Source organism: Coregonus clupeaformis, chromosome 13 (assembly GCF_020615455.1).
Source record: "Coregonus clupeaformis isolate EN_2021a chromosome 13, ASM2061545v1, whole genome shotgun sequence".
NCBI lineage: Eukaryota > Metazoa > Chordata > Actinopteri > Salmoniformes > Salmonidae > Coregonus > Coregonus clupeaformis.
The window spans coordinates 1,579,417-1,595,051 of NC_059204.1; the positions used below are offsets into that span (position 1 = coordinate 1,579,417).

At 41.7% G+C, this 15,635-nt stretch overlaps 1 protein-coding gene across 1 annotated transcript in view; it reads left to right on the plus strand.

Moving 5' to 3' along the window:
* Positions 1–15,635, plus strand: part of rasa4 (RAS p21 protein activator 4) — a 103,829-nt gene that overhangs the window by 32,493 nt on the left and 55,701 nt on the right. The window contains exons 3-5 of the mRNA XM_041893711.2: positions 329–442; positions 1,581–1,642; positions 14,747–14,879. Of these exons, the coding sequence (XP_041749645.2) occupies positions 329–442; positions 1,581–1,642; positions 14,747–14,879 (309 nt within the window). The remainder of the gene's footprint in view (positions 1–328; positions 443–1,580; positions 1,643–14,746; positions 14,880–15,635) is intronic.

Below are 15,635 nucleotides of genomic sequence, written 5' to 3' on the forward strand. Positions count from 1 at the left end.
ATCCTTGGCTAGCCAGCAGAATGTATGACAGTCAAATTATTTGAGGGATACCTATTAGCAACAAACAATCAAGGTTTATTGTGTTAGGGTCAATGACGCAAACTAAGATACATCTCTTTCATTGGAAAACACATATCATTACTCAAATTCAGGGCTCCTGAATGACTCCGATGTGCTACTAGATCAATATGGGGACTGGTATAGATTATTGTGTATTATTTATGCATGCATCACGTTATTAATATGCCTTTATGGTGTTGTCTTATGACCTTATCTCAATATGCCTTTACAATGTTGATATTAGTATGACCTTATCTCTCTCTCCCAGGACGGCTACGATATGGAAGACGCTCTCTCCCTTCTGGGGGGAGGAGTATAACGTTCACCTGCCCCCGTCCTTCCATACCATCTCCTTCCATGTACTGGATGAGGACTCACTCAGGTAATGAGGAGGTTGCCTCTTTTCTCAAAGTCAGCTTTTATATCATTGCCACCCATAAGGCTTTTACTACACAATTGCAGGACTGTACTTTAATTTTCATATTTTGATATTGTTTATATATATTATGGACCCTATTCAAATATATTTAGGTCCTTTTTAAAATTCTATTCAAAGCTTTACAGTACATTAACCCCTTACACTCATGGGAATTGGCCTATATGGATAGGGTTAAATTGAAATGTTTCTTGCAGAAGAAATATGAAAATGCATAAGCATGGTGGCAATTGAAAGAGAACAGTTTTGAGATTATGGGAAAATTATTAGACCAAAGTTGAGGACACAAGACTGAATCCAAACATTACACTGTAGATTTTTACTATGCTTATCGCTACATTTGTTAATAACGAAGTCTGAAAATACTCTGGATACATTGGGTAACGTGATAAGAATATTCCTGGAAAATGTGGGGTAGATGCAACATAAGACAAAAAAATGACAAGGGTTTGAGTGAGAGGACTAACTGGTGTCTCCAAGTGGCCACACACCTCTCCAAAGTAATTTCAATACACTTTTATGATTCAAAGAGCTCTGCTTGCTGTGCCATTGAGGAACTAAGGCAAGCACACTTGTAGTTGTTTTGTTTGGAACACAACCCTGCATCCCCGCCATCACACAATTACTGTTGTTTATGCAATCCAAAAACAGCCCATTATAAATTGCAATCTGGGTCAGGTGGGCATCATCTGAAAACTTGTTCTATTGCCAACATGACTAGCTAAGTTTTAAAATATGATCTTACAGTGTTAGGCTTTCATAAGGCAATTCAGAGAACCCGATTGTAATTTTGGTGCGCATAGAAAGGAGTCATGAGTGCATTCAGGTGCGTGTTCTGCAGCAAATTTTCTTAATAATGGACAAACAGGCTCATTCTGTTGAGGACAACCCATCATAATACCTTTGGACATGAGAAGATACTAAAACTACAGTATTATGCAAGAAAAACATGTGACTGCTAGCCTGCATTGTGGTAAACACACACTGCAGACTCTTAAAAATGTTCATTATTGACACAGTGGTACAAATTTGAAGAGCAAGTTCAGTGGAATCTACCTAACCTGTTGCCCTTGTGTCGTTCCAGCCGTGATGACGTCATCGGGAAGGTATCCATCACTAAGGAAGCCTTGGCTGCCAAACCACAAGGTGAGACCTCCCTTCGGCAGTGTTTTCCTCAAATCACAGTCTGAGGCAAAATACAAGCTGTGTTTCTTTGCCCAAAACATGTAAAACGATTTAACCATGTGCACTTGCCTTCACCCTAACCCTGACCAATTTCTTACTTTGAGTTTTAGCAACTTCCGTGTTCTCAGAAATGACGACCGAGAGAGGAGACGGGAGTAAGAGGCAGCTAGCTAACCATAGCTCAGATCTTAGCGTGTTGTCGGATCAAATGGGCCCATGTTGTTGGCCTATGTCTCACCACGTCCCTCCAGTAAAGGAATTCCCTCTACCCTGTAAGAGTAAGAGGGCTCAGATGAGTTCATGTCATCTTGTGAGCTTAGTCAGTATCTGGACTATTGATTCAAGGATCCCTGCATTCTACTGTTGCCATGACGCTGGTGTGGTGAGTCATCACGTAGCCCTAGAGCATACTTTTGGTCTAAATAACGGACACATGACAATCACATGATTGGTTCACAAATGGACAGGCCTTGAATGAGGTCTTTAAACAAAGTCTTACTCACTCGGTTCATAAGTCTGGGTTTGCACTTTGCCCACTGGTAATCTTTTTTATTATTTTTTTTTGTATAAAATGTTGTTTTTTTTTAATCATTTTATTTTCAATTAGTGTATTTGTATGTTTTTTTATATATATTTATTTTCATTTTTGTTAAAAATCCCTCATGTTTTTTTCTCTCTCGCATATATATATATATATATATATATATATATATATATATGTACTACCGTTCAAAAGTTTGGGGTCACGTAGAAATTTCCTTGTTTTCGAAAGAAAACCGATTTTTTTGTCCATTAAAATAACATCAAATTGATCAGAAATACAGTGTAGACATTGTTAATGTTGTAAATGGCTATTGTAGCTGGAAATTGCTGATTTTTAATGGAATATTTTCATAGGCGTACCGAGGCCCATTATCAGCAACCATCAGTCCTGTGTTCCAATGGCACGTTGTGTTTGCTAATCCAAGTTTATCATTTTAAAAGGCTAATTGATCATTAGAAAACCCTTTTGCAATTATGTTAGCACAGCTGAAAACTGTTGTGCTGATTAAAGAAGCAATAAAACTGGCCTTCGTGAGACTAGTTGAGGATCTGGAGCATCAGCAATTGTGGGTTCGATTACAGGATCAAAATGGCCAGAAACAAAGACCTTTCTTCTGAAACTCATCAGTCTATTCTTGTTCTGAGAAATGAAGGCTATTCCATGCGAGAAATTGCCAAGAAACTGAAGATCTCGTACAACGCTGTGTACTACTCCCTTCACAGAACAGCGCAAACTGGGAGGCCCGGTGCACAACTGAGCAAGAGGACAAATACATTAGTGTCTAGTTTGAGAAACAGACGCCTCACAGGTCCTCAACTGGCAGCTTCATTAAATAGTACCCGCAAAACACCAGTCTCAACGTCAACAGTGAAGAGGCGACTCCGGGATGCTGACCTAGGCAGAGTTGCAAAGAAAAAGTCCAGTGTCTGTGTTCTTTTGCCCATCTTAATATTTTATTTTTATTGGCCAGTGAGATATGGCTTTTTCTTTGCAACTCTGCCTAGAAGGTCAGCATCCCGGAGTCGCCTCTTCACTGTTGACGTTGAGACTGGTGTTTTGCGGGTACTATTTAATGAAGCTGCCAGTTGAGGACCTGTGAGGCGTCTGTTTCTCAAACTAGACACTCTAATCTATTAACAATGACTACACTGTATTTCTGATCAATTTGATGTTATTTTAATGGACAAAAAAATTGCTTTTCTTTCGAAAACAAGGACATTCCTAAGCGACCCCAAACTTTTCAATGGTAGTGTGTGTGTATATATATATACAGTGAGGGAAAAAAGTATTTGATCCACTGCTGATTTTGTACATTTGCCCACTGACAAAGAAATTATCAGTCTATAATTTTAATGATAGGTTTATTTGAACAGTGAGAGACAGAAAAACAACAAAAAAATCCAGAAAAACGCATGTCAAAAATGTTATAAATTGATTAGCATTTTAATGAGGGAAATAAGTATTTGACCCCCTCTCAATCAGAAATATTTCTGGCTCCCAGGTGTCTTTCATACAGGTAACGAGCTGAGATTAGGAGCACACTCTTAAAGGGAGTGCTCCTAATCTCAGCTTGTTACCTGTATAAAAGACACCTGTCCACAGAAGCAATCAATCAATCAGATTCCAAACTCTACACCATGGCCAAGACCAAAGAGCTCTCCAAGGATGTCAGGGACAAGATTAAAGACCGACACAAGGCTGGAATGGGCTACAAGACCATCGCCAAGCAGCTTGGTGAGAAGGTGACAACAGTTGGTGCGATTATTTCTCAAATGGAAGAAACACAAAATAACTGTCAATCTCCCTCGGCCTGGGGCTCCATGCAAGATCTCACCTCGTGGAGTTGCAATGATCATGAGAACGGTGAAGAATCAGCCCAGAACTACACGGGAGGATCTTGTCAATGATCTCAAGGCAGCTGGGACCATAGTCACCAAGAAAACAATTGGTAACATATTACGCCGTGAAGGACTGAAATCCTGCAGCGCCCGCAAGGTCCCCCTGCTCAAGAAAGCACATATACAGGGCCGTCTGAAGTTTGCCAATGAACATCTGAATGATTCAGAGGAGAACTGGGTGAAAGTGTTGTGGTCAGATGAGACCAAAATGGAGCTCTTTGGCATCAACTCAACTCGCCGTGTTTGGAGGAGGAGGAACACTGCCTATGACCCCAAGAACACCATCCCCACCGTCAAACATGGAGGTGGAAACATTATGCTTTGGGGGTGTTTTTCTGCTAAGGGGACAGGACAACTTCACCGCATCAAAGGGATGACGGACAGGGCCATGTACCATCAAATCCTTCCCTCAGCCAGGGCATTGAAAATGGGTCGTGGATGGGTATTCCAGCATGACAATGACCCAAAACACATGGCCAAGGCAACAAAGGAGTGGCTCAAGAAGAAGCACATTAAGGTCCTGGAGTGGCCTAGCCAGTCTCCAGACCTTAATCCCATAGAAAATCTGTGGAGGGAGCTGAAGGTTCGAGTTGCCAAACGTCAGCCTCGAAACTTTAATGACTTGGAGAAGATCTGCAAAGAGGAGTGGGACAAAATCCCTCCTGAGATGTGTGCAAACCTGGTGGCCAACTACAAGAAACGTCTGACCTCTGTGATTGCCAACAAGGGTTTTGCCACCAAGTACTAAGTCATGTTTTGCAGAGGGGTCAAATACTTATTTCCCTCATTAAAATGCAAATCAATTTATAACATTTTTGACATGTACAAAATCAGCAAGGAATCAACTACTTTTTTCCCTCAATGTATATCGACATAACCTGAAAGGCCTCTCAGCAAGGAAGAAGCCACTGCTCCAAAACCGCCATAAGAAAGCCAGACTACGGTTTGCAACTGCACATGGGGACAAATATTTTACTTTTTGGAGAAATGTCCTCTGGTCTGATGAAACAAAAATATAACTGTTTGGCCATAATGACCATCGTTATGTTTGGAGGAAAAAGAGGGTGCTTGCAAGCTGAAGAACACCATCCCAACCGTGAAGCACAGGTGTGGCAGCATCATGCTGTGGAGGTGCTTTGCTGCAGGAGGAACTGGTGTACTTCACAAAATAGATGGCATCATGAGGAAGGAAAATTATGTGGATATATTGAAGCAACATCTCAAGACATCAGTCAGGAATTTAAAGCTTGGTCGCAAATGGGTCTTCCAAATGGACAATGACCCCAAGCATACTGCCAAAGTTGTGGCAAAATGGCTTAAGGACAACAAAGTCAAGGTATTGGAGTGGCCATCACAAAGCCCTGACCTCAATCCTATAGAATATTTGTGGGCAGAACTGAAAAAGCATGTGCGAGCAAGGAGGCCTACAAACCTGACTCAGTTACACCACCTCTGTCAGGAGGAATGGGCCAAAAATCACCCAACTTATCAAATCAAATTTTATTTGTCGCATACACGTGTTTAGCAGATGTTATTGCAGGTGTAGCGAAATGCACCGACAGTGCATTAATATCTAACAAGTAATATCTAACAATTTCACAACATATACCCAATACAATATATACATATATGACAAGCAATGACAGAGAGGCATGGACTAAGATACAGTAGAATATTATAGAATAGAATACAGTATATACATATGAGATGAGTAGTGAAAGATATGTAAACATTATTAAAGTGACTAGTGTTCCATTTCTTAAAGTGGCCAGTGATTTCAATAGGCAGCAGCAGCCTCTAATGTGCTAGTGATGGCTATTTAACAGTCTGATGGCCTTGAGATAGAAGCTGTTTTTCATTCTCTCGGTCCCAGCTTTGATGCACCTGTACTGACCTCGCCTTCTGGATGATAGCGGGGTGAACAGGCAGTGGTTCGGGTGGTTGATGTCCTTGATGATCTTTTTTGGCCTACCTGTGACATCTGGTGCTGTAGGTGTCTTGGAGGGCGGGTAGTTTGCCCCTGGTAATGCGTTCGGCAGACTGCACCACCCTCTGGAGAGCCCTGAGGTTGCGGGCAGGGCAGTTGCCGTACCAGGCGGTGATACAGCACGACAGGATGCTCTCAATTGTGCATCTGTAAAAGTTTGTGAGAGTTTTAGGTGCCAAGCCATATTTCTTCAGCCTCCTGAGGTTGAAGAGGCTCTGTTGTGCCTTCTTCACCACACTGTCTGCGTGGGTGGACCATTTCAGTTTGTCAGTGATGTGTACGCCAAGGAACTTGAAGCTTTCCACCTTCTCCACTGCGGTCCCATCGATGTGGAAAGGGGGGTGCACCCTCTGCTGTTTCCTGAAGTCCACGATCATCTCCTTTGTTTTGTTGACATTGAGTGAGAGGTTATTTTCCTGGCACCACACTCCCAGAGCCCGCACCACCTCCCTGTAGGCGGTGTCGTCATTGTTGGTAATCAAGCCTACTACTGTTGTGTCGTCTGCAAATTGATGATTGAGTGGAAGGCTACCCGAAACATTTGACCCAAGATAAACAATTTAAAGGCAATGCTACCAAATACTAATTGAGTGTATGTAAACTTCTGACCCACTGGGAATGTGATGAAAGAAATAAAAGCTGAAATGAATAATTATCTCTACTATTATTCTGACATTTCACATTCTTAAAATAAAGTGGTGATCCTAACGGACCTAAGACAGGGAATTTTTACTAGGATTAAATGTCAGGAATTGTGAAAAAGGTGTATGTAAACTTCCGATTTCAACTGTACATACATATCCTTTAAAAATATATATTTCCCTTTATTACTTTCCAACCCCACCACCCCTCCCCTAATTGGAGTAAACTAGTGAACAACAACGCTTAGGCCTCTACTTCCAGCTTATACATACTAAACTCAACAAAAAACAAATGTCCTTTCAATGTCAACTGTGTTTATTTTCAGCAAACTTAACATGTGTAAAAATGTGTATGAACATAACAACATTCAACAACTGAGACATAAACTGAACAAGTTCCACAGACATGTGACTAACAGAAATTGAATAATGTGTCCCTGAACAAAGGGGGGTCAGTATCTGGTGTGGCCACCAGCTGCATTAAGTACTGCAGTGCATCTCCTCCTCATGGACTGCACCAGATTTGCCAGTTCTTGCTGTGAGATGTTACCCCACTCTTCCACCAAGGCACCTGCAAGTTCCTGGACATTTCTGGGGGAATGGCCCTAGCCCTCACCCTCCGATCCAACAGGTCCCAGACGTGCTCAATGGGATTGAGATCCGGGCTCTTCGCTGGCCATGGCAGAACACTGACATTCCTGTCTTGCAGGAAATCACACACAGAATGAGCAGTATGGCTGGTGGTATTGTCATGCTGGAGGGTCATGTCAGTATGAGCCTGCAGGAAGGGTACCACATGAGGGAGGAGGATGTCTTCCCTGTAACGCACAGCGTTGAGATTGCCTGCAATGACAACAAGCTCAGTCCGATGCTGTGACACACCGCCCCAGACCATGACAGACCCTCCACCTCCAAATCGATCCCGCTCCAGAGTACAGGCCTCGGTGTAACGCTCATTCCTTTGACAATAAACGCGAATCCAACCATCACCCCTAGTGAGACAAAACCGTGACTCGTCAGTGAAGAGCACTTTTTGCCAGTCCTGTCTGGTCCAGTAACGGTGGGTTTGTGCCCATAGGCGACGTTGTTGCCGGTGATGTCTGGTGAGGACCTGCCGTACAACAGGCCTACAAGCCCACAGCCCAGCCTCTATCAGCCTATTGCGGACAGTCTGAGCACTGATGGAGGAATTGTGCGTTCCTGGTGTAACTCGGGCAGTTGTTGCCATCCTGTACCTGTCCCGCAGGTGTGATGTTCGGATGTACCGATCCTGTGCAGGTGTTGTTACACGTGGTCTGCCACTGCGAGGACGATCAGCTGTCCATCCTGTCTCCCTGTAGCGCTGTCTTAGGCGTCTCACAGTACGGACATTGCAATTTACATCTGCAGTCCTCATGCCTTCTTGCAGCATGCCTAAGGCACGTTCACGCAGATGAGCAGGGACCCTGAGCATCTTTCTTTTGGTGTTTTTCAGAGTCATTAGAAAGGCCTATTTAGTGTCCTAGGTTTTCATAACTATGACCTTAATTGCCTACCGTCTGTAAGTTGTTAGTGTCTTAATGACCGTTCCACAGGTGCATGTTCATTTGGTGAGGACCTGCCGTACAACAGGCCTACAATTTTTCATTGAACAAGCATGGGAAACAGTGTTTAAACCTTTTACAATAAAGATCTGTGAAGTTACTTGGATTTCTACAAATTATCTTTGAAAGACAGGGTCCTGAAAAAGGGACGTTTCTTTTTTTGCTGAGTTTATATGCCATATCTTTCTAACTGTGCTCTTTCACACCTAGGGTTACTATACACGATTTTAACCCATTTTATAAGAGATTCTCCAAAATCAAAATGCTCCAGTCATTTATATATAAACTCCAGTCGTACTTTATAAAATGCCTTTTCAAAGTCAGCTATGAATAGCAGGCCTGGTTTCCCAGATTTTTCATAGTGTTCTGTTTCCAGTACTTGCTGTATATTATCTCCAATGTATCGTCCATGTAAAAAACCTGTCTGATTAGAATTAATAATGTCCGACAATACCTTTTTTAATTCTATGCGCTATACATTTTGCTAGAATTTTTGCATCACAACACTGAAGTGTAAGGGGCTTCCAATTTTTTTAATGGACTGGATCTTTATATTTCCCAGTAGTAATTAAATCAGACCTTCTTCTTTAGTGTCTGATAATCTACCATTTACCAAAGACTGGTTAAAAAATGCTAATAACGGTCCTCTGAGTATATCAAAAAAGGTTTGGTATACCTCGACTGGTATCCAACCCTGGAGTTTTCCCGGACTTTATTTCTTTAATTGTATCCATAAGTTCCTCCTCTGTAATTTCACCTTCACATGAGTATTTCTGTATGGCTGTTAATTTTACATTATCAATAGAAAAAAATCCCTACAATTAGCTTCAGTTAGAGGAGATGGAGGCGACTGAAACGAAAACATAAGCTTAAAGTACTTTGCTTCGTCATTTGTAACTAGTTTCACTAAATTATTTTTGGTAACATTTCTATGTTGAAGATTAAAAAATAATTTGGTGCATTTTCCCCCATATTCCATCCAGTTAGCTTTATTTTTTATAATATATTACACTTGATCTTTCTTGAATAAGTTTCTCCATTTCTTTTTGTTTTTCGTCTAATTTATTCTGAGCCACTGGAATTTTATGTGCCAGTTTCCCGGACACAGAATCAAGCCTGGTCCTGGTCCTGGACTAAAAAGCATGATCATTATCCATTGAAATAACTTCTTAGTCCAGGACTGGGCTTAATCTGTGTCCGGTAAACCGGCCCATAAAATTCAAGTGGGCTTTTCTCAGTGACTTAAGGTCATATGGTTAGAATAACACTTATCCCACTAGAGCTGCTTTGAGCCATTGCTTGTCTGACCGTCTCTACCTGCTGGCTTACCTTAGTGTTGGCAGGCTGACTCACTGGGCAAAACACAGGGGTGACTACAGAGCTTTGTGACGAGATTGACATGGGGGTGGGGGGCCTGAGTCACACTACACAGTGTGGACGTCCATTATCGTGACACCGATGCTAGTCGGGGGGGGGGGTCAGTCTTACTCACAATTTTCTCCCATGCAGGGATGATGGTGACTTCCTGCTGTTTGTCGATTTTTCTGGCGCTCACAAAGATGAGGGTGGGATCACTCATTAGTCTCGGTGGCTGGAACTTGCTGAATGTTTGGCTAATAACTCAAAGGAGCATTGTGTATTTGTAAGCTGTAGGAGCTAATTTAAATTCCAAAGATACTTTTAGATAATTCCGAGCTGATTGATCGACTCTGATATGATTCACATGGTAGCAAGCCAACCGGTATAATGTTTTATTACTTCCTGTAATATGAATGATATATGTTGTTTAGACAGAATATTCATAGGGCATCATGCATGCTTAAGACAGGCCTGCTGTTCTGTATTATATACCAGTTTGGTGTAGTCTACGTTAAGATTTTAAAAAATTACCAAACACACAGTACAGTATACTACAACAAGACAACATAAACGTTAGCTTCTTTATATTGCATCTCCTGTATATGTCATTGGATCTCACAGTTTTGTGGACTGGTAATCATTTACAAACAGTGCAAGAACATCTCTTTCTCATAATCACAAAGGCAAGAAGGAGCACTTTTTCAGGGTCTATTGTGTTCTCGTTGTTTTAATTAAGGGAAGTCCTTATACATAACAAGAGTCGGGCAAGCATATTCATACCCTCTTGTCTCCTCGTTGTAATGCGTTGCTTTGGAAACAAAGGCTTAGCCTGGTTGGTCAGAGACAACAGTTTTAAAGGGGAGGCCAAGGTTTAAATTAAAGGGGATGAACTGTGACTTCATTGGTCATCCCTGTTTAAACAGTAGGCCAAACATTAAAGGAGATGAACACTGGGGTGGGAGAGGGAGGACTGGGGTGGGAGAGGGAGGACTGGGGTGGGAGAGGGAGGACTGTGAGCACAAATAATCACCTTTTGAAGCAGGCAGGTCAAGGCTTGAAAGGTTAGAAACCCCTAGTGTGTCTGTGTATTTGCCAGTCACTGTTTGAACACTTTCATGGATGAGACCTTTCACTGATGCCCACTGGCCTCTGTCAAGGTCTGATTCATTAAAAGAGGTTTGGTCAAGTGTATACTAATCCTAAACAGAATGCTGTGGAGAACATTTGTGTACCTATGCTCCTTAGAGTAAGGAGCGTTTGAACGTCTTGGGTTTCTTCCTAGGTTTCTGCCTTTTTGGGAATTTTTCCTAGCCACTGTGCTTCTGCTTCTGCATTGCTTGCTCTTTGGGGTTTTACGGTGGGTATCTGTAAAGCACTTTGTGACAACTGCTGATGTAAAAAGGGCTTTATAAAATAAATTTGATTTTAAAATGTTTTAAGTCAAGTCAACTTGTACTCATCCATATTTGATATGATTTAGTTTTTAGTTCAGTTTCCCTCATTGTACATGTTTGTGGAGATATCATCTACCACAGACAGGACGGAGATGTTTCCTTAGAATGGCCTTCACATGGGGTCTGTCCCAAATAGCATCCTAATCCCTTTATAGTGCACTACTTTTGACCAGGGCCCATATGGCTCTGGTAAAAAGTAGTGCACTATAGCAATAGTGTGCCATATGGGACACATACAGTATATGAACTATTCAGAGAGTGTGTTACTGTTGTATTTTTCTACTCTAACACTACTGACATTACTTTTCATGCAGTGCTCAAAATGGAAACTCGAATCTCGTTTCTGTTCACTTTTTCTGAAATGACTTCATCAATGTTGTGGCCATTGTAGACAGGAGTCTCCCTTCCTCCAGTTTCTGTTCCCTGGCTGAATGCCAGACAAGATCCCACAATGCTCAGAGAAATGCCTTTGTCACAACACAACTTCCTCCTCTCACTCCCTCTGACCAATGATCGTAACGAAGCTCGGTCTCTTGTTTGTTCTGGAATAGATAGATAGTTCATTGTACATTTTCAGCGCAACGGGAATTTGACTCAGCTTTTCACCACTTTCTAAGATGGAGATTGAAAAGTAACTGTTAATCAATACAGCCCTCAAAATAGAGGCGATGAAAACTACTGCTGTCAGTCTCGTGAAGTTTAAGGCCTCTATGGATATGTACCAAATGGTACCCTATTCCCTATATAGTGCACTACTTTTGACAAAAGTAGTGCAATATGTAGCCACAAGTAGCTATCAACACAGACCATTGACCAATGTTCCAACTGTTTGTAACCCACGCACAGTCCACTGAACCAATGATCAGACTGTTTGTAACCCACGCACAGTGCGCTGAACCAATGATCTGTGTGTGCCTTAGAAACAAGCTGCAAAGCTTTTTTCCGTCCTGCTTTGTGGAAACGTCGGTGTGGTTTATTTTTGTCCCACACTCAGCCGACAATAAAGAATAATGTTGCTTGACTAGAGACATACCCTGGAATATCAATCAGGAGAAAAAACACTTACTTCAAGTGTTCCACAAGGGTAAACACAGAACGATTCTGGGAAATGTTGCCGACTTCATAGGACACTTCATAAATCATTGGGAAGCTGGAAGAAATAGGTATTCTGGTTGAATGCAGTTGGAAATTATCTGGAGGGATGAATGGTCAATTCACTGTTTGTATCATTCAGCTTCTGTATTTTATGCATTGACTTTATTATGAGCAGAATTCTGACAACATACATGAGTCGAGCCATATGTAAGAAATAAATGTGAAATAGCTACTGTACTCTGAAATCAATATCAGACCTGGAAAACCTCTAGATAATACCAATGACTGTAAGGATAATAACAGATTTAGTGAGACAAGCTGTCCTAATGTGGACACTGTACATTTTAAATGTTTTCCTTTCATCAAGGAACTTATTACCTGTGGTTTATTTCCCGATAAATCGTCAATTTATTGCTTGTGCATGGTTGACTAAATCTGTTATTATCCTTACAGTCATTGGTATTATCCAGAGGTTTTCCATGTCAGATATTAATTCAGAGTACAGTATATTTGAGTCCAAAATGCAGGGCATGTATTAGATCCCTTCCAGTTTGGAGGCTGTTAAGTGTGGGTTTAAAGCAGGTTCAAGATCTACTCGAGCAGAAGCGAATGTATCACAGGCATTAGGTCTTTTACATTAAGCCTCCAAAAGCCAGAGACAAAGAGAAAGGATGTTATTGGTGGGATTTATTCACGACGTGTCTGTGTGTGCGCACACGACATACTGTATTCCCCTCATGAATTGCCTTATCTCATTGGAACAATACACAGGCCATCCAAACAGGAAAGTGTGAGTTTATGAGCGTGTAAAGTGCATTTGCTAGAGGACCACAATGGAAATAAGTTATCATTGATGATTTGAATGATGCAGTATATCCACGTGTGGTTGTATTGTGCTTATAAATGTGTAAAATAAATCAGATTTTTAAAAAATATATACAGTACCAGTCAAAAGTTTGGACACGCCTACTCATTCAAGGGTTTTTCTTTATTTTTACTATTTTCTACATTGTAGAATAATAGTGAAGACATCAAAACTATGAAATAACACATGTAGTAAAAAAAAAAAAGTGTTAATCAAATCAATATATATTTTTAATTTGAGATTCTTCAAAGTAGCCACCCTTTGCCTTGATGACAGCTTTGCACACTCTTGGCATTCTCTCAACCAGCTTCATGAGGTAGTCACCTGGAATGCATTTCAATTAACAGGTGTGCCTTATTAAAAGTTAATTTGTGGAATTTCTTAATGCGTTTGAGCCAATCAGTTGTGTTGTGACAAGGTAGGGGTAGTATACAGAAGATAGCCCTATTTGGTAAAAGACCAAGTCCATATTATGGCAAGAATAGCTCAAATAAGCAAAGAGAAATGACAGTCCATCATTACTTTAAGACATGAAGGTCAGTCAATATGGAACATTTCAAGAACTTTCAAAGTTTCTTCAAGTACAGTCGCAAAACCCATCAAGCGCTATGATGAAACTGGTTCTCATGTGGACCGCCACAGGAAAGGAAGACCCAGAGTTACCTCTGCTGCAGAGGATAAGTTCATTAGTTACCAGCCTCAGAAATTATTCATAGAGTTCAAGTAACAGACACATTTCAACATCAACTTTTCAGAGGAGACTGCATGAATTGCTGCAAAGAAACCACTACTAAAGGACACCAATAATAAGAAGAGGCTTGCTTGGGCCAAGAAACACGAGCAATGGACATTAGACCGGTGGAAATCTGTCCTTTGGTCTGATGAGTCCAAATTTGAGATTTTTGGTTCCAACCGCGGTGTCTTTGTGAGACGCAGAGTAGGTGAACGGATGATCTCCGCATATGTGGTTCCCACTGTGAAGCATGGAGGAGGAGGTGTTATGGTGTGGGTGTGCTTTGCTGGTGACACTGTCTGAGTTATTTAGAATTCAAGGCACACTTAACCAGCATGGCTACCACAGCATTCTGCAGTGATACGCCATCCCATCTGGTTAGTGCTTAGTGGGACTATCATTTGTTTTCCACAGGACATTGACCCAAAACACACCTCCAGGCTGTGTAAGGGCTAATTGACCAAAAAGGAGATTGATGGAGTGCTGCATCAGATGACCTGGCCTCTGCAATCCCCCGACCTCAACCCAATTTGAGATGGTTTGGGATGAATTGGACCGCAGAGTGAAGGAAAAGCAGCCAACAAGTGCTCAGCATATGTGCGAACTCCTTCAAGACTGTCCGAAAAGCATTCCAGGTGAAGCTGGTTGAGAGAATGCCAAGAGTGTGCAAAGCTGTCATCAAGGCAACGGGTGGCTGCTTTGAAGAATCTAAAATATATTTTGATTTGTTTAACACTTTTTCCATATGTGTTATTTCATAGTTTTGATGTCTTCACTATTATTCTACAATGTAGAAAATAGTAAAAATGAAGAAAAACCCTTGAATGAGTAGGTGTGTCAAAACATTTGACTGGTACTGTATATATTGCTCACGTGTCCCCACACTAACTTTCCTGTGTGTTGAAGGGGTGGACGGCTGGGTGAACCTAACTGAGATTGACCCAGATGAGGAGGTACAAGGGGAGATTCACCTCCAGATATCAGTGTTAGGGGACGGGGACGTCCCCAGAATACTGCGCTGCCAAGTACTGGAGGCCAGGTAAGACATGGAGGATGTTGGCTAGTCCTGTATTTGTTGGGGCATAGCGCTTGCAACGCCAGGAATTGTGGGTTCTATTCCCGCTGGGGCCACCCATACCAAAATGTATGCATGCACTACAGGAAGTTGGATAAAATTGTCTGCTAAATGTCATAGTAAATATAAATTAATTACCTAGAAGATGACAAATTACCTGTGGGATCTAGGGTGGACCTACTTCTCAGGTTCTACTCTAGATATGCCGATGGCATCGCTTTGTATAGCAACTACATCACACAAGGCCAGTGCTGCTCATTGGTAGTGGATGAGGTGGGGTCTACCATCACTGTATACATTTTTATGAGCACTTCTCTATGTAAAACCAATTGTTCATCATCAAAAGTATTAATTCACAGATGTTTTGGATGTTATATACGCTACATGACCAAAAGTATGTGGACAGCTGCTCGTCAAACATCTCATTCCAAAATCATGGGCATTAGTATGGAGTTGGTCCCCCTTTTGCTGCTATAACAGCCTCCACTCTTCTGGGAAGGCTTTCCACTAGATGAACAGTGCTGCAGGGACTTGCTTCCATTCAGCCACAAGCGCATTAGTGAGGTCAGGCACTGAGGTTGAGCGATTAGGCCTGTCTCGCAGTCGGCGTTCCAATTCATCCCAAAGGTGTTCGATGGGGTTGAGGTCAGGGCTCTGTGCAGACCAGTCATGTTCTTCCACACTGATCTCGACAAACCATTTCTGTATGGACCTCGCCTT